General features: G+C 42.0%; 1 protein-coding gene across 2 annotated transcripts in view; it reads right to left on the reverse strand.

The window, feature by feature from the left end:
- PPP2R3B (protein phosphatase 2 regulatory subunit B''beta) overlaps positions 1-13,780 on the reverse strand; it is a 53,422-nt gene extending 39,642 nt beyond the window's left edge. Inside the window, exons 1-2 of one of the 2 annotated variants that reach the window (XM_042041702.1) lie at positions 13,761-13,780; positions 11,984-12,351 (exon numbers count right to left, since the gene is read on the reverse strand). In XM_042041702.1, coding sequence (XP_041897636.1) covers positions 11,984-12,331 — 348 coding nt within the window. In that variant the 5' untranslated portion in view covers positions 12,332-12,351; positions 13,761-13,780. Of the gene's footprint in view, positions 1-11,983; positions 12,352-13,740 lie in introns of both variants that reach the window. The other variant, XM_042041692.1, reaches the window with a different exon arrangement.
- Between the last annotated feature and the right edge of the window lie 6,009 nt (positions 13,781-19,789).

Here is a 19,789-nt window from a genome sequence, read left to right on the forward strand (position 1 = left end):
TCATATGTCCCCTCCCAGCTTCATCATTTTGGTTCCAGTTAGGAGGTGTAATGGACATTTGCTGATCCCCAGGTGGACCTTGCTGGTTTTCTCTTTCCTAAATTTTTATACCAGCAATTCTAATCATTTCTCTTTCTTCTTGGGAGAATATTATTTTCATTATTGATTGCATTTCTTCCCAAGTGAAAATGTTGGGACCTAGGAACTGGTCCAACTGTTCAGCTGTACCTATGGGGTCTTCTAATAATCCTTTAATTTCTTTTTTGAAATTCCTAACCTCTGTAGAGGTTAGAGGAGCATTCACAAAGCCAGTTCCCCCTCCTCCCATAGGTACTTCTCTTAATGGAAATAAATGAATCTCTCGGCTTCCCTCTGTTTGTTTAGCAATGGAGGGATTGTTGGGCTGCCTCTGAGCCTTAATGGCACCTCTTGTATTCTGGTATGGTGCTCCTTCGTTAAGAAGAGGGTTTATTTGGGAAGAAAGTACCGAACTCCCCTGGGGAAGAGGGGCAGATTCAGAGTCCGGCGCTGAAGCCGAATATGCTGCGGTGCAGAGAGTGGGGGTGGGGTGTGGTAATGAAGCCAAATACTCCGGAGCACAGGAGGCGGGGACCGCCACTAAAGCCGGGTTTCTCAAGGCAGGAGAGGTGGGGGCTGAAGCCGGGACGTGTGACGTTTCCCTTGATTCAGTTGAGGGTGCTGGGATTCCCGAGATATATGGGAAGGGTGGGATCCCCAGCATGGGCAGGGGCAGGGCTCCCCCCCCGCTCCCTTGGGGCGGGAGAGCTGCCGGGGGAAGGACCCCCGGAGCCGGCGGAGGGGGGGCTACCGGGGGAGAGGCCCCCGGAACCGGAGGGCAGCTCCTGATCCTGGCGGCGGGGGAAGCCCCGGAGCCAGGGGGAGGGGGGCAGCTCCTGATCCTGGGGGCGGGGGCCGCCCCGGCGCCTGGGGGGGGGGGGGGTGCAGCTTCTGGTGCTGGAGGCGGGGGCAATACTTCTAAAGGGTCCCACCCTTTTTTCTCTTCTGTTTGCTTTTCCTTTGGGGTTTCTGATATTTTAAAGACTTTGGTTCCCAGAGGTTTTGTAATTCCTGTCCAGCAAGAAGCATATTCTCCCTCCTCAGGGTGAGATGGCTCTTTTGAATTTACAAATACATTTAGAGCCTGGCAAATCCATGCCTCATCAGACCCACATTTTGGCCAGTACACATGATCAGATCTGATTTCCTTTTTTACCCACTCTTTCATTCAGAATTGAATCATTTTTACTTTATCTTTTCCTTTTGTGGAAGGATCAGTTTCTCAGTTCGCGAGTTTGACCCCAAGGGGACTGTCTTGGGGTATCTCCTCTGGCACTCTTGAACTTATTTTACTAGGTAGTGGTCCCATTTTTCCAGTTCTCTATTCCAACTTACTCAAAATACCAATTTATCCCCCCCCCTTTGAAATACTAATTCATTTCTTTAAAACACCAATCTTCACTGCTGTAAAGTACTACCTACTCTTTCACAGTACAAAAAACAAAAAAAAAAAATTATTATAGCCCACCTCCCCAAAAACAAAGTTAACTTCTAATTACACAGTCTTTCATTCACACATTCACTCCTTTTTGATATTTGTTCACTCACTCATTCTTACTCACAACAGAATAATAAGGTACCTCTTTCAAGTCACTTGTTAGTATCCACCCGTGGGTATGAAATAATCCTTAGGATTCTGGGTGCTCTTGGATTTCCCTCAACCCAGCACTGTTAGCATCCAACCCCAACTCCTCTTGGGGTACTTTTAGATCCTGGGTGCTCTTGGAGTTTTCCTCAACCCAGCACTGCTAGCATCCAACCCCAACTTCTCTTGGGGTACTTTTAGACCCTGGGTGGTCTTGGAGTTTTCCTCAACCCAGCATATGGGGGGTGTAGCTCCCACTTTGCAACCCCTTCCCTGGGGACCCGTCCCAGTCACCCCCGGGAGATTCTTTCACTCCTCTTATCTCTCGCTTCGTCTCCTCGCTGGCCGCTGTTCTCGCGAACAAGACGGAACCGCAGCACTCAGAGACTGCCACACTCGCTTCGCAGATCTGGGGCAACCAGTCCGCGTCTCATTCACACACACTCATCTCCCGTAACCACCCCCTTTTTGTTTGGACAATACTTACCAGTCCTGTTGCTTTTCCAGTGTCTGTGGGATTTTTGTCGAGAGCGCTCTCTTTTATTTGCTTTATTTTTGTGTCTTTCTTGTCCTCCGGGTGTTGCCCTGCTGCCACCAAACCGCGCCAGAGGATGCTAAGCAAGGGTCCTGCCAATTTGGGCAGGGGGCGCCTTACCCTTTGCTTCTTGAATCCTCCCACGCTTTTCAGAGGCGAGGTGTAGATCCCGGGCGAGGCCCCAATTGTGAAAAACGAGGTTCACTCTCCTGTTAGAATTTAAAGAGTTTAATATAAAGACAATAAGAGACACATAAAATAAAGCAAAGGGATAACGGCCGGGTGCCTTGGCGCTCTGCCAAGAGCACGCCTGATGCCCGAGGTGAGTCCTTTTTATACCATTTTTACTGTCTGTTCTCTATTCATATTAAAACTTTTCTAGGAATTGATCTGCATGGCCACTCCTTGGGTCTGCCTTTTTAGAGCATGCGTAGTCTTCGGCCTTGTGGTTTTATTTCTTTTGATTCTTGGGGTTGGGCCCGCTAGGTAAGAGTCGATGGTAGGGTGGATCTCTTAATTCTCCAGACAGTCAGGGCTGATTGCAGCTTTGGCCTCTTTGCCCCCCGGGCAGAGCGGTGATAAGGGCTCTCGGACCCTCCTGGCCACCCGTTCTCCGGGCGGAGTAGCCTTTGGGCCCTTTTGTTCCCTGGACAAAGTGTTGATTAGCAGCTCCTTGGGCCTCATCCTCTGCTCGATTGGAGGTTATCTTACTTGCTCACACTTGCTAACATTCTTGCTAAAACGAGAGAAAACTACATCCACACAGCAAAAAGCATTTCTAACCTTATATAATATCTACTTTAATACTTTGCGAGAAGCCAATACTATAATATATGTTTATAACATTATTATCTGTACTTTGTCATGCACAAGTTTAGTTACTAACAACAAAAAAGGAAAGATCTGGCCAATCCTACTCAGTTTTCATCCCTCATAAATTAAATAAGGCCATTTTCCTGATTACACAAAGATGTACACAGCCCAAAACAACTTTTTCACCACTAAGGGATTTCTTTTACTGGATGTCACTATTTTACTCCCATATAATCTTTAGCCCTATTTATCCATTCATAGCCATTCTGTAACATAACACTATATTAAAACCCCACAGTAAATATCCTTGTTCAATTAAGACAAAGAAACTATGAAAAAGTACTAGTGAAACATGATTTGTCTTAATTGGATCCTTTTTTAGTTTATCTCACACTGCTAGAAAGTAAATGATGATAAAACACCTGCTTTCTTGGTTTTAATTTAGTATCCAGTCCTGTCCCCGCCTCCTGCTTCTTTATTGCAACTTGTTATGAAGATATTTATTTCTTTCGGAAGTGGGAAAACAAGAAAGGAATTGACAAGGCAAGAGTCAGACATGTTGTGGTTGGCATGACCAGACTATCCAACTGCATTGAGCAAATCTGGCTGTCACTCACTGTCTTTCAGGAAGACTAAATCAACTAACCTGGGATAAACCTTGGCCACAGGGAAGTCAGCAGAAAACTGGGCATGCAGTACACAACAGCAGCATGCCTGGAACTTGAGATGAAGGACTGAGGTGTTAGAGTAGGAGAGGAATTCTGCTGTGGCAACAGATGACCAAAATCTGGAAGGTCAGGAAGGTTGTATTGCAAGGCAGATTGTGTTTCAGATTAGGCAGAGTAGGCCTTACTTGAGGTAAGGAAAGGTATCTTCTCACCTAAATTGCTTTTATTTTCATCCTTTTCAACCAGATGATGCACTCCCATTTGTTGCTACACTCAGTCTTATTTGATGTGGCTGTATTATGTCATTAAGATGGTGGACTGTCATATGGAGAGCTAACCTAAAACTGAAGTGCGAGTCTGGAAGCTAAAAGGCCTGGAGCTCCTGAACCTGCTGGAGGAGCCTCAGTAACAAAGAAGTGCTCTGAACTCCACTTTGGAAAGAGTTGTGTACTTCCCCCCTTTATTCAAACAGAACTCAGAATCCATCATAATTTAACCAGCAAACCAGGTTCAGTATTTTGAATATTCTGCATTCCTTTGTCATAATAAAATCTTAATTACTTCACTGCCCAAGGTAGGTGTTCAGTGAACCCCATTGTTAGACTACTACTGTTTTAGCACTACAGCTTCCAACCTAGTGGTTGTTTCCATACCTGGATGCAGAATATTTGTTGTTTGTAGGTTGCAATACATGAACAATCACTGTGCAACTGAGTAAACTTAAGTACACTGGCAGCTACTAATCACATCATTTTCACCATCTAAATGGAAAAGGAGTTTGTATTGCCACATTTAGAGATTGAGCATTTATAAAGCAATGTGGTCAAGAATCCCCTAAGATCTGTTTTAATCTTTTCAGTCATGAACTAACACAGGGAAAGGGGAAAGTCAGCTTTCATCCAGACTGAACTTGAAGTGTTCAAGTATAATGTTACATTTATTTTAAATCTGAATTCTCCCCAGTGAAAGATAAGGCAAAATCCTTTACTGGGTGAAGCGCTGGATGCCAGCCATGAAGCTGTTCAAGTATCCTGGCAGTTTATTATTAGCTAGATAAACAAACAGAGGGGAAGATGCATGCTCAGAGCTTCCTTCCAAAGCTAAAGATACACACTATGAATGGATCAGACTCAAGGGACTGTGGCCAAAGAGTTTTACCACTTTTAACAGAGATCTGAACATACACAAGAGTAACACAAAACAAGTAACACAATATTTTGGGTAATGTAGAGGAAATACAACCTTTAGAATACTTTAAAAAAAACCCTTAAGTATTTGCCTAGCAAACCAGAATTTCTTGTCAGAAGCATATACCAACAGTATATTAAAGTCTTAAGAGATGATGTGGAAGTGACCTCAAACCTTTGGAAAAAGCATCCCAGCATTACAGGAGGCCTCCAAGAAAATAATTTTCAGCCAAATAAAACTTTTAGTTGCTGGAGTCTAGTCTTCAATCCAGTAACACATGAACCAAGATGTTCAAAGCCTGTCTGGCTTTTGGAAGAAGTTTAAACAAGGCTGAATAGCCAAACAGCATGAAACCCAATTGCATCCCTCAGCCTGTGATGGTGCAGAAATTAAGAGTGGCTCCTGGGTTAACTGTGGAAAGAAAACTGTTCTATCTCCAAATCAGCCAATGTAAAGGGTTGTTATGCAACTAGTGCAACCCTTTACAAAAGTAACTTAATAGTGAGGGGCAGAACACAGCAGTTAAGAGAAGATAATTAAGGCAAGGTAGCACCTTTTCAATATAGAAAAAACACGTAACAGCATGACTAAGGTAGTATTAAAGATATATTCCAGAGGTTTAAAGTGGAAAGAAGGCATTAGTAAAAACAAATCGTTCAGGAAGATATACAAAAAGTCAATCAGCTAACAATGCTTGCTAAAACACAGCTACTATGAGGCAGGAAATACAAAGAAGAAATTACATAAACATAATTAGTAGAAGACAAATGAAAGCAGCAATTCTTTGCTAGACTAAGAAAGCAAGCAAAACCAAATCAAACCAAAAACCCCTGAAATGCTGAGTTCTTTTTTCATGACTAGACTCTCACCATTATTTAATGCTATCAAGAATTATTTCTAAACTAGATAGTCCATACCTGGCCTTTGCTATACTGAAAGATCCTGAAATGAATTTCTTGCTAGCAACTTTCCATTTTTAACTGCTCTGCATGAGAAGAGAACAAGAAGACAATGCATTTGTGAGCTGAACAGAATAACAAAGTAGGACTATCCATCCCTAACTCTCCTTTGGAAGGGAGTCATCCATTTTCAGCAGTACACTGACTTTGGGCATTTAATAGATTTTTCTCATAACATGGCTTGCTGACAAATCCTGTGCAGCCATTGACTAGGTCCAACAGTGGACAAAGTAGTTCACTGGATGAGCTGCATTTATGGTTTTGTACTGAAGTAAGCCCATACATACTTTTGGCCTCAAGTTTATTTCTTGCCGACAGAGTAAATGCAAGGCATATGAAGAGGTTCTCAAAAAATATAACACAGGTTCTCAAGCATCACTGAATGCAAAAAAAGAGAGAAGGCTATCTCCTCTATATCAATAGCTCATTTCCTCACAGATTGAACACCTGTTAAAAGAATGCACTGTTTAAATGACTGATGTAAAAGCTATAATTAAGTTTACATGTTTTAAAAGGCTGGACAGAGAAGCAACTGGAAGTAAGTAATGATCTTACATAGCTTTGAAGTTTTTTTGGTTTGCTTTTAAGCATCAGTTACTCACAAAGGAGTGACTGTGATTAATAAATGTTATAATTCAAAATTGAACTAATTTTAATTGTCCTGTGTCAGGACTCAGGTGAACTTCAAACTTGAAGAAAGCCACACAATTCTGAATTCCATTTCTCAGTACTAGAAATACCAAAAACTCTTAAGACTGGATGCAGCATATAAAAAATATGAGCTTCCAGTAGGACACAAATGCAACTGCCGCTTTGAAGGAGGACAAAAGTTCACTATCTCTTTTAATAAAGCACAAAGTGTAAACAAAATCAATACAACTGCTAACAAAAGTAACATTTATATGCCAGGATAACAAGATACAGTTAGAATAAAGAGCACTATCAAAACCCTACAACAGTGAATAACTTTCAGTTTCTCAATTATAAATAAAAAGAACAGCTAGTCCTCTATTCAGGATAATGGTTCTTCTATTCCAAGCTATTCAGTACAGCAAAGCTTAAGATGAATAACACAACATACTACCAGTGCTGCTTATGCTGCCTACTATTATTTCACCCCACTCAAAACTAATAATGATTTTATAGGAGCACCTATAGCTGCACTCTTCCAGACCTTAATATGAACTTTTGGCTGCCCTTCCTTTGTTGGCACCATAGAAGGAGCTTTATTGAGATCACACTAATGCTGACATCTCTCATAGTACCCTGTTATCGCTGTAAAAGTACATCGGTTTGATACCAGGTTATTTACAGTCTCCCTTTAAGTCACGGGCTTGAGCTGAAAGCCATGCCCACCATCCTCCCCACTTAGTGATAGGACATGGCACTACTAACACTATCTTTGCATAATATAGAGTTAGGGGGTGCCTGTGTTAGACCACACTCAGTCCACACAGCGCAGCCTGGTGTGCAGTGCAATGCTAACACAGCTCACATAACCCAGGCTCTGGTGTTAACAGTGCTTCTGGTATGAAAGTGTACAGGGTAGCAATTCAGAGCAGACACCTAATAAGATGATGGTATCAGCCCAGCTACCCTTTATCTCAAGCCCTCAGAATTAATTTGTTTCAAAAAGCACCTATTAAGTGTTACTCAGACTTCAGTCAATGTTAAAAGGTTTCATTCTAGCCTCCCTTTAAACTAAAATGGATCGCAGCAGTACTACTATGTTTAAATCAAGTAACTGCTTACAAAAACTTGGCAAGAACATTATTGAGGAAAAAAAAGCTAAGCAGATACGTATTAAAGCAGTAAAAAATGTTCAAGTTTTAGAAATAGGAGGAAATGAGCTTTAATTGTCACAGGATAACAAGGAGGAACAGTGAAACCACTCCAAAAAGTACCTTTATATCAAAGGTTGACCCTGCAGAGAAACGGAAAATAACTTTGAAGTATTTCTGATTGTATCACATTCTCTCTGCACCACCACCCCACAAAATGCATAGGGAATTCTGTGATTTTTTTCCCCAGATGCTTTTGCACACCAGCTGGGTTAGGATTAAACATCTTGCCTGTGGCACCTTTTAGGCCTTGAGGACCGGCATTTTTGACAATGTGATGAACAGTGTACAATTGTGTATACCCCATGTGTTTAGGATAAACTAGAGTCCCAGAAAAACTGTTAAATCTGTGTTCAGCAGTGATAAGGGTTAGAAGAAATCTACTACAGCTATTCTTCAAGTTTGAAAGTTACAGGTCCAGAATTTCTTCAATACACTCAGAAAATATTTGAGACTTGAATGTTGAAATTTTTTTATGTCTCTAAATTTCTGTTTTTTGAAGTATTTAGTGCATACAAATCACAGGCCTACTTGCAGAATACCAAATGCTAGCAAGCACTTCACATCACATAACAACAGTGACCAGAACTCTGCAATTACGTTTATACAATGGGTACAATCAGATATCCACCTCACTGTGAATGACACCATGCAAGGGAAGCAAAATACCTTCCCTAAAGGAAAAAAACAATTCCTAAGCAAACATTATTTTGTTTTCATTTGCAGTAAAAGTGCAGTTATTATTTTGTTTTCATTTGCAGTAAGATGAATTTTCATGGTAGAGTTCTGATTAGATTTTAAAATATGCTGTGGATTGAGTCAACAGTTTAGTCTTAACATGGCTTTAAGTGACCTGTCCAGATGAAAAAATTCCATAAAGACTATGTAGGTTCTTTCATTATTGGAGAAAGTACTTTTTTGACTTGCTAATCAGGGGAGGGTTTCAACTATCTTGAAATACAGCAAATTCTCCTCTGACAAAACATTAGTGTTTCAGCAAAATACATGGCAACTTCTGAATTTTGGATAGAAGTATAAGCCGCAGGCTTCAATTACAAGCTAATCTCTGGAAAAAAGAAAAGACCCCCTTGAATACAATAGCTGACAGCTACAGTACTCTTAATGCTGTTTAATGGTTGCCATCAGCACACAAACTTATTTTGCTCATATGCTACTGTTTAAAGTATCAAAGATTAAATATCTAATTAAATTCTAATTAAGAGTGCTTCCCTTTCAGACAAGCATGTTCTGCTAATAAGTACAGAAACCTGTAGCATGAAAATGTTGTTTTCCTACACATTGATATTTACTTCCTGGTAATTACTTGAGGATGGTAGTTTAATGTTATCAGCTTTATTGTTTGGTGTCCTCCAAAAATGTTGCAGGAATGTTTTAAGAAACAGGAAAAGGCATACAGCAACCTTACCCATAATCAAATGTAGTGATTTAGCTCAGTGATACGAAAATGTACCATGCCAAAATAAGTTAAATGTTTGTATGCTGCCCTATGAGCCTTCCAGTGCACAATAAGAAAAGGTTTAGTAAGATGCTTAAGTTGACATATGTAGTCCAAAAAGAAAGAATTCTCCAGTTCTATGGCTGGATGTAAAAGCCTTTTCCTAATAACACCCTCATGCACACAGAGCTAAGCACATTAACTTCTACCATTTTCGAGGACTGCTATTTAGAATTTAATCTGTATTAGCTTGTACTATAGGTCCAGTATCTGAAACATTTTCTCCCATATATAGAAACAAGATGAGAGCCTCTAACTTACTTAAAACTCATATGAGGTAGGTAAAACCATTGTGGCTTGATCTGAGAAACATAGTAAGATGCACAACAGCACATGCATTAGTTTTGACACTGCATGAGGTAGTTTGTGGAAGAAAGGGGGGTACATTGTGGAAGAAAAAGAAAATACACTGTCATGGCAGAACATGCAGATCTTGGTGATATTTAAGAGCTGATGCCAGCTGTAAATGCAATTTACACTTAGAGATTAAGAAACTTTTGGATGAAGCTTCAGTTCAGCTGAATAGTAAAGCCATAAATAAATTTCTCATTGCTTAGAAATTCCCTTTCCCCAACCTTCTCAAGCAACCAACAACCTAACTCCTCTAGGTTCTCTCTCAGCACTATACAAACAATTCCAATTAAGTCAAGAATGTTACTCTTCATTAGTCTCTTCTAGTTCTTCTTTACGAGATTTACTTAAAGCAATCAACCAAGACACACGAAAATACAGTACACAAGTTAGCGATCAAGTATAGCAAATAACAGTGGGTTTTAATGAAAACTCTTCCTCTGCTTGCTTTTATCTGATACAAGAATAAACTGAGCATCTGCTGACTGACTTTCTGCATTTCACTAGAACAGGAAATATAACAGTGTGAACAACAACAACAAAAGTAAATCAATTGTCATGCCCTGCTGTCTGGCTGGTGATTATACATAAATACAAGTCCCCATTATTGTAAAATCAATCTAGACAAACACTAGACTGGACATGTGACATTTTGGAGCTAAGAAGTTGTCAAACTAGATTTGAAAATTAGTATTTATGAAACCAAGAGATCACTTCAGATTAAACGTTTAAGCGCAAAACAGTAGTCATGCTGTTACTCTTGTGGGTTGAAGGGTAAGTCTATACACTCAATGCGTATCAACAACAAACAAAAATTAATTTATACTCTTACACATCCTCAGCTTTATCCTCTCTACCCTTACCAAACTGAGGTTTCTCTGGGATACCAGGTTTGTCCACTGTAATAAGTTAGATACCAAAGTATGCAGAGTGACTGGGAGTTACAACCTCTTACAATTTTCCAGTATTTTTAAAATATATGAATTTATAGTCCTATAGCACAAACAGCATAGTAACTCTTTGAAGTCCTTATGAATCTCCTGAAGTTCAACAAGGCCAAGTGGAAGCCTTGTTCCAAGTGGAACTGCATCTGGGACAAGGAAATCCCATGCACAAATACAGGCTGGGCGGAGAATGGATTGAGAGCAGCCCCGAGGTGGAGGTCTTGGGGATGTTGCTGGATGAAAAGCTCAACATGACCCAGCAATGTGCACTCACAGCCCAGAAAGCCAACTGTGTCCTGAGCTGAATCAAAATCAGTGCAGCCAGCAGGGCAAGGTTGGTGATTCTGCCCTCCTACTCTGCTCTGGTGAGACCCCAGCTGGAGTGCTGTGCCCAGCTCTGGGGTCCTCAGCATAAGAAGGACGTAGACCTGCTGGAGCAAGTCCAGAGGAAGGCCACAGAGATGATCAGAGGGCTGAAGTGCCTTGCCAAAGAAGACAGGCTGAGAGTTGGGGTTGTTCTACCTGGAGAAGAGGAGGCTCTGGGGAGAACTTAACACCAGCCTTCCAGTAATTAAAGGGGGCCAACAAGAGAGCTGGAGAGGGACTTGGTACAGGGGCATGTAGTGACAGGACAAGGGGGAATGGCTTTAAATGGAAAGGGTAGGTTTAGATCAAATATTAGGAAGAAATTATTCAAATTCTTTACTATGGGGGTGGTGAGACACTGAAAGAGGTTGCCCAGACAAGCTGTGCATCTCCCACCCCTGGGAGTGTTCAAAGCTAGGTTGGATGGGGTTTTGAGCAACCTGGTCTAGTGGAAGGTGTCCCTGTCCATGGCAGAGGGATTGGAACTAGATGGTCTTGAAGGCCCCTTGCAGTCCAAACCATTCTATAATTCTATGGCTGTTGATCATACAAAAGCAATGCTTACTTTTGTCTGTCACCAAAATATTTTCTATCCAGTTTTGTTATTACAATTTACAAAAAGAGCTAGAGACTAGATTGAGTTGAATTGCAAGCTTAAAAAGAATATTTCAGGTTGGGGGCAGGGTTGCTATCCTTGCATAGAGGGCATTGTCTGTTATAAATGAAGACCCCATTAGGAAGGAAGTGCTGAATGTACCATGCAGTACCAAAACAATTAGTTTGTTAATATGCAGATGCAGTGGAGCCAAATTTGAGTCTTGTACTAACAACAGTGCCTGGTATCATTAGACAAAGGAATATTTGCAGTCAAGGCAGTATGTTATAAAAGGAACACAAACACAAGGACTTAAATTCATCCCCAATTAGATGGCAAGGAGCCAAGATAATCTTATGGAAGCTTAGGCCACCTATCCACTGATATTAACGACACACAAACATTGATATGTTATGTTCAGTGCTGCTGCTTCACTCCACTCCTGATACCTCCTCTGGGGGAAATACTTACTTACATAATTCACCAATACCACAAACACAAAATTCATTTCCATTTAAACAAATAAATCTAATAACAAACTTACTTCTTTAGTCCCTGAGGATCGACGTGTTGCTCTAACATTAGAAGTGTTCGTTGACCTAGCTGGAGTTGCCGATGGAAGAGTAGTAGAAAGTTGAGGAGGACTGAAAGACATCAAAGGCAATCTGGTATCTCCTAATATACACTGCTTGGAATTGGAATTTTTACTGTTGAAACTCTCATTTTTACTGTTTCCTGAATCTGCGTTACCAAACTCTGTTTTCTCCTTATTCTTGATTCTTCTCAAGCAGTCCTTTAGTGTTAGCCGAGTAGCAGGCTGACTCAACCAGCACAAGAAGAGTTCATCCACCTTCATTTTCACTGCAGGTTGCAGAACTTTTCCAGGTGACATTCTCTTCCAGTTTCCCTATTCTGTTGGGTCAAATTCAAAGTAAAGATTTGACAATCATATAAATATTCCACTTGACTTTCAGTGTTTCACAGGCATTATTTAACAAAGTATTGATATTTATTCCCTCAAGATACCAACATGAGTTGGGAGTTATATTTTAACATGCGACTTCAACAACATTTTACAAGTGTAAGCCATAAATCAGAGTCAATTCCAATACCTTCTTCTAAACAATGGATAACTTCTTTTAAAAGCATATTGTGTAAATGATGGAGACTGGAGAAAAAGAAATTGCACTTGGGCTTTCTCAAAGAGATAGCTAACAAATATTACAAGTATCGTCTATGAATAAGTGTTAAAAACACGTATTAAGATGAATAAGACTTGAAAATACTTATAATTGAACATGCTAAGAACTAAATGTCTAAGCAGTTTATGCTAAGCCCTGGTGATAGAAGAAATAAGATTTAATAAGAAGTTTTTCAGTCAAGAGATTTAGAACTAAGACTGAATGCTCCATTTTCATTTTGAGGTTGTGCTACGGATTTAAAATCTTGCATCCCCCCATGTGAGTGATTCCCAAAGCCCTGTCATTTGATATTTTAAAACATGTTAAAATGTTATACTTGACATTCACTTTTTCAGTTTTACCAAACCAATGTAACTCAAGAATTGGGACAGTATGATTTCAGGTTCAGTTATTCACCTGAAACAAACAGGTTTTTTTTTGCTTCTTTTTTTTTTTTGTATTAGAGAGACAGAGGAGTGGAATGAAACACTGAGAACAGAACTCAAGTTACTATCAAGATTTTCGGCATCCAATTACTTCATGATTTGATACAGTTCAAATAAAACCTATGCTTCCTCATGTTTGTGTTTTTTTAAAGCCCTTCGCAGGATTTGATCTATATGCATGAAGCATATGATAAAAAATAGAGGATTCTCGCTCTTAGATGTCTCTTCTAACCTAAATGATTCCATACGCAAATACTTGGCTGAAAAGCCTTAAGACAAGCACCTCAATTTGGAAACGAGTAATACCTAGCAAACGAACATCCTATTAAAACCTAAAGCCCATCCTCGTCCCACGGCAGAACTAGAAGCCTTTTAACACTGCACCACTTAAAACTTTCCAAATCGCTATAACTTCGCAGTGCAGTTAGTCCGTTCTGAAACTGAAGACCACCTCCTTTCCCTACTTTTTTCAGCTCAACACTTTCACGGCGCTGGCGGCCGTGCCCAGCCAGCCTCAAGCGCCATTCGCCTGGAAAGAAACGGTCCTGGGGAAGGGCCAGCCCGGCACCGCCCCGGGCACGGGGAGCCGGCACCGCCGCTATAGGCTCGCTCCCTTCGGGCGGGCGCCGCGCTTCGCCCCACAGAAGCAGCTCAGAAACGACGCGGCTCCGCACCACGGGAGAGACGCGCTCACCGACCCCGCTCCGCCACCGCCCCTTCCCGCCGCCGCCGCCGCCTTCAAATGCGCGCCTCCTTCCGGCCCGGCCCGGCCCGCCCGCCGCCATCTCGCGAGAGCGCCTCCCTTCCGCCCCGCGGGACGCGGACGCCGGTCGCCATGGCGACGGGCCGCTGCCACGCTGCCCGAGCCTCCGCTGTGCCGCCGCCGCCACCTGGGCCCGACTTAGAGCTCTGACAAGGCCCCGGCGTCTCACAGGCTGCTCCCCACTGACTGGTTCTCTGAGAGGAGTTGAAGGGGCAGAGTATCTCCTCAACAAGTTTGCTGATGACACAAAGCCGGGAGGAGTGGCCGATACCCCAGAGGGCTGTGCAGCCCTTCAGACGGCCCTCGGCAGGTTGGAGAGAGGGTCAGAGAACTGTCTGAAATTCAACAAAGGCAAATGCAGGGTCCTGCACCTGGGCAGGAATAACCCTGGGCACCAGCACAGGCTGGGGGCTGACCTGCCTGGGAGCAGCTCTACGGAGAAGGATCAGGGGGTCCTTGGACCACAAGCTGTCCATGAGCCAGCATTGGGGCCAAGATGGCCAGTGCTGTCCTGGGATGCATTAGGAAGAGCAGCAGCAGGTCGAGGGAGGCGATCCTGCCCCTCTACTCTGCCCTGGTGAGGTCACATCTGGAGTGTCCAGTTCTGGGCTGGTGAGCACAAGAGACGTGAAGCTGCTGGAGAGGGTCCACCAGAGGGTGACAAAGAGGGTAAGGTGACTGGAGCATCTCTCTTAAGAGGAAAGGCAGAGGGAGCGGGGACTGTTCAGCGTCGAGAAGACATGACTAGGAGGGCACCTTATTAATGTGTATAATTATCTAAACAGGGGGTGCTGAGAGGATGAGTCCAGACTCTTCTCAGTGGTACCAACAACTAAGACATGAAGCAAGAGGGGAAGAAACTGATGCACAGGAAGCTCCACCTGAATATGAGGAAGAACATCTTTACTGTGTGGGTGACCACACACTCTGGAACGGATTGCCCAGAGAGGTTGTGGAGTCTCCCTCATTGGAGATATACAAGAACCATGTGGATTGCACTCTTAGGCCATGTGCTCTAGGACGACCCTGCCTACGCAGGGAGGTTGGGTGAGATGACCCACTGTAATCCCTTCCACACAATTTACCCATTCTGTGATTCTGTGAAAGTGAGCTGGTTCCAGCTGCTAAATGCTGTTAAAAGGAGAACACTAAATGCTCTTTCTATACAGTGGCTGTGGTTACCACTAGTGTTACAGGATTGCAAATGTCAGGATGAAAGAGGAGGTGGAAGCAGTAACAAATAGAAGGATAATCCCCTTACTAAGAGAATGATGTGTGCCAATCTGTTTGCAGCCTCTTTTGCAGTAGAAAACATACACTGGGAATTTGTGGTTGTCAGCCTTCACGAGCACCCCTGTGAGGCTCCCCAGGTGCACTTGCCAGTGGGGTTTAGGTGGTTGACCATTGGCCCATATAGTTCTTTTCTTTGGTATATTTTACACCAGCGATTCATTGGTATTTTTACATCAGATTCCCTACTTCCACACGAGGATTTTTCCTCATGTGGCTACACTTCACTTTTGTTTATCCATTTACATTCTTCCACTTTCTTTACCATCAGAGACACTCCAGATTTATGACAGGTTATTATTACAAATCGTTGGAACGTTACTGCTGTGGAAATGGGCTGTACCAAAGATGATACAATGGTTTGAAGGGAAGGCTTGAAAATGCAGGCAAGGTTAAAATAGGGTAAGTGAAGGAATGGGCTTGCTTTCTGGTTTTTGGAAGCTTGTAGAGAGGATACAGAGATAAGAAAGGGCTGAGGAGAAGCAAAAGCTGAGATGCTGTGAGAGAAATCTGGTACATTCCAACACAGTTATGTTTAGGTAATACCAGCATGATATTTTGATAATAACAGAGTCATCTGGCAAAAAACTGTATTACTCTTCTAAGTCTATCAGAAGGCTTTAACTTCCTGGTGGAGACACTGAAATATATTTTCACAAATCTTAAAATGAGATTATGCATTTAAGAAGATACTAAAAGTTCTTGAGGGAGTCTCCACCTTTTGAAGTAGAGTAGTATTCTGTTTCCTGCTCATTGGTTGATGAAGTTAGAAAATATGTTTGTAGAAAACCAAAGTGGACAAAATGGCATTATTTTAAACTGGAGTAAAACATTCAACATGACACAGAGGAAGCAGATGTCAAAGGATGGACAAATCTGTAAATATTATGGAAGTAGCTTTTAAGTAGGGGAAAAGAAATTAAAAACCCTGTGTTGTGGATAGCAGCAAGATTTTTGGCGGAGAACTGAAGGGCTGAATTAAGAAGACTGATAGCAGCGCAAGAGACATGGAACAAAGAGGACTTTTAAAACATTTTGAATGCCTTTGAAGCATTCCTTAGTGATGGTGTAGCCATCTGTTGATTGACATGTTGAAGACAGGTGGCAAGAAGGGGATCAGAGAGTGACTTGACAGAGTTGTAGAGTTGGATATCATCTGCAAAGAGATGATGCTCTTTGTTGAAACTGGCAATGAGATCTCCCAGAGGAACATGAGAAATGAGAAAGAAGACATGCAAAGAAAACCCTCTGAGAGATGCACACAGTCACAGTGTTCTCTCATGCATGCTAGTGTAGATTCAAAGCAATTCTAGCTCTGACTTTATTAGACTGTGTCATGGATAGCATTGGTGTGAGAGAGGAATCAATTCCATGTGCCTTCTGTCAAGCAGAAGACACTTAGGGCATCCTTACCCGGTTGTACCAGTACTGCCAAATGAGACAGATGTTTTGAATTTGTGTCTGGATGAACCTACCAGCAGTGTATCTACTGGTAGGGGTGTGTGTTTGTAGAGATACAGGGACTCAAACTTGGCCAGAAATGGAGAAATACTTAAATTGAACTTTTTGTTCATATCTTCCACCAAGAATTGAAACTTGAAATCCTTTTTGACTGCTATTTCCTTGTTCTTGCTTGACATGCTAAGTACAGAAGCTGAATCTTTTCTATGTTGCTTTCAATATGTGGAAGACAAAAATCTGTTCTAGTGTCTTACTAGACATATGGATATGTAATGTATCCATCTGGTTTAAGGATGGGCTCCTTTAAAAATCCACTGTATAACTATTAAATATTAAAGTACCGAGCATGCAATATCCAGCTGATACCTGAATGTTTAGTGATGGGGTCACACTTAGCATTGTTGTAAAGAACACAGACTATGCTTTAGGTAAGGCACTTGTTTAATAAATGCAAGAGAGTGGTGTATTGATATAACTCAAGCCAATAAATAACAGGAGTGCTTGGGCCTAACAACCCAGCGCAGTGGAGTTAGTACACCCATGCTGGTGTATCCGTGTAGCACAGTGCCTCCCTCCATACCGTGTGTGGAGACACTAACCCCAGGGCAGAAACCGAAGAGCCGCATCCAGCTCTTGTTGGCTCTGTTGCCTGCAGCTCCTTTCTGAGCTTGCTTCACTGGTCTTGACTCAGCAAGTGTGATGTTAGCAGTACTGCCAATGTATGTTCCTGGCTAAATATCAAAGTCCTCCTTTGCCTTTGTTTATCACTGTGTACAGTGACAAAGGGCAGTGGTGTTCATAAGGAATATTTCCGTTCCTAATCAGCATTTTGCAGCGAGGGCTGGGCTTCTTCCCTGATAACCTTGGGTCTGTACAATTTACACATACCGGTAGTAAAGAGGTGTTTCCAATCCCTCTGGACTGGAGTAAAGCAACATTTCTAAGGCCTGTTAATGTTACCCAGAGGTAGACATCTAACCTAGATCAGATGTAACATGACTTAAAAGTGTTCCTCTCCACTACTTAATAAGAATCTCAATTAGAATCTGTGGTATACACAACTACATTTTAGAAGTCTAAAGTTAGATAGGATAAATGCGTTTGGAGTATTATATTTACTTGCTTGCACAGGGCTGTGTTAGATGTACTCTCATCCAGCCTCAAAAGTAGAGTCATCATCGTTAAACAGAGTGGCAGGTTGAGGTGGAACATGTGCCTGAGATCAAAATACAGTTCACTGCAGGATGTCTCTGAGTCCTTATTCTTTTTTCATATGCCTTTGTGCTGTTTTTTTCTGGGGTAGAGTTAACTTTCTTCACAGGGGCTGGTGTGGGGCTGTGTTTTGGATTTGTGCTGAACACAGGGTTGATAATGTAGGAATGTTATTGATGATCTGGGCTTACGCACAGCCAAGGCCTTTTCTGCTTTTCTTACTGCCATGCTGATGAACAGACTGTGGATGCATAGGAGATGGTGAGCCAGGACAGCTGACCCCACCAGACCAAAGGCATATTCCGGACCATATGACATCATGATCAATATATAAAGTGGGAGGAAGAAGGATGAAGGGGGGATGCTTGGAATGGTGGTGTTTGTCTTCCCAAGTCACTGTTGTGCATGATGGAGCCATACTCTCCTGGAGATGGCTGAACACCTGCCTGCTCATGGAAGTAGTGAATTAATTTCATTGTTTTGTTTTGCTTGTGTGCATAGCTTTTGCTTTTCCTCTTAAACTGTATTTATCTCAACCCATGAATTTTCTCACTTTTAACCCTTCCAATTCTCTCTGTGATCCTGCTGGTGGAGGAGTGAGTGAGCAGCTGTGTGGTATTCGTTTGATGGCTGGGGTTAAACCATGATAGCCTGTCACTTAGGGAAGAGAACCACAGTACCTCTTTAGAATGCTGCTTTAAGGAGAATATTGCATTTTGATTAGGATTTTGCTTTTATAGTGCTTTTGTAATGCTTTTGCTGATATATTTCACAACTTTCAAATTTAGGCATCTGAAGTCCAGTTCTAACCGATATATAAGCACTAAAATAACTGTGTCCTGATTTCCTGATGTGCTAACTTAGTTGGAAGCAAGTGTGTTGAATGTTCTGACAAACTGGTCACTTTTATTTAAGTTGTTGTTTTTGAAAATTTTGGCCAGGTGGGTTCATTGAGGTTGTGCTTCCAAGGTGATGTTCCTTGTAAACCTGCTTACGGTATGCAGTCAGAGAGACTTCAGGGGAGTGTAAATGTTACTTTCCACTAAGAAAAGAATAAAGTCTAACATACTGTCACTCAAATTCCTAGTCCTTGTACTAATTTGGGGGGGAATGAAGAGGGCTTTGCATGCCTTATGCTGCATCATTTAAAATGAAGATAAATACTAAGAAAACGGTAGTAACTGGTAATCCATTGAACTATGCACCCATACCAGCTAACCATGCCACTGCATCCTTTCTTGCAGCAGCTTACCAAAAGTAGAGCTGGGATGATGAACTATAAGTCATATGGCCTCCAGAAGTAGCATCATATGCAGGCAAAAATATGTCAGCAATGATGTCTTGGTGCACATGTTTGGCAGCCAGCAATGCTCTCGGAAGAGTCTAATATTGAGACTTGAGGCTTGAATTTTCTCTGTCTCCTACCACCTTCAGGTAGAATACTGCAGTACTATAGGATCTGGTTAATAGCTTGCTGCTGCACAACTCCTTAAGAGCAATCAGAGATATAATTACAAATTATTTTGTAACTTGCCAGCTCATGTCGTCAGTAGAGGCATTTAAACATTCTGTGCTTGCAGACAAATTTTGTTTCCTCCTTATCACATGCACCATGTAGTTAGAATAAGACCTTGTCACTGGCTCTCTCTTTACCTGAATGGTTGGTTTAATGCAGGAATATTTACATCTCTGCAAGAAAAAAGAATAGAGTATAAAATGTAGATACTGTAAGAGCAGGTGCATTACAAGCCAAAGAAGAAAATTGATACAGCAGTTGTTTGCCATCATGTTTTTAGATTAATTCCTACTGCATATCACTGCAGGACTCTAGCAATGAGCAGTTCTTACACATTTTACTGAATTACTGTTGGTGTGTTGGTTTTTTTCCCCAGGGGCCTTGGACTGAGCAATGTTTACAGCAGTCCAGATGCGAAGGCTGGTTCCGCATTAAGTCACCCTGATCTTCTAATCCCAGGTTCACATACTTCTAGTGCTGT

The sequence above is a fragment of the Corvus kubaryi genome, unplaced genomic scaffold (genome assembly GCF_017639235.1).
Source record: "Corvus kubaryi isolate FWS band 111438036 unplaced genomic scaffold, C.kubaryi_AGA036_p1.0 133, whole genome shotgun sequence".
Lineage (NCBI taxonomy): Eukaryota > Metazoa > Chordata > Aves > Passeriformes > Corvidae > Corvus > Corvus kubaryi.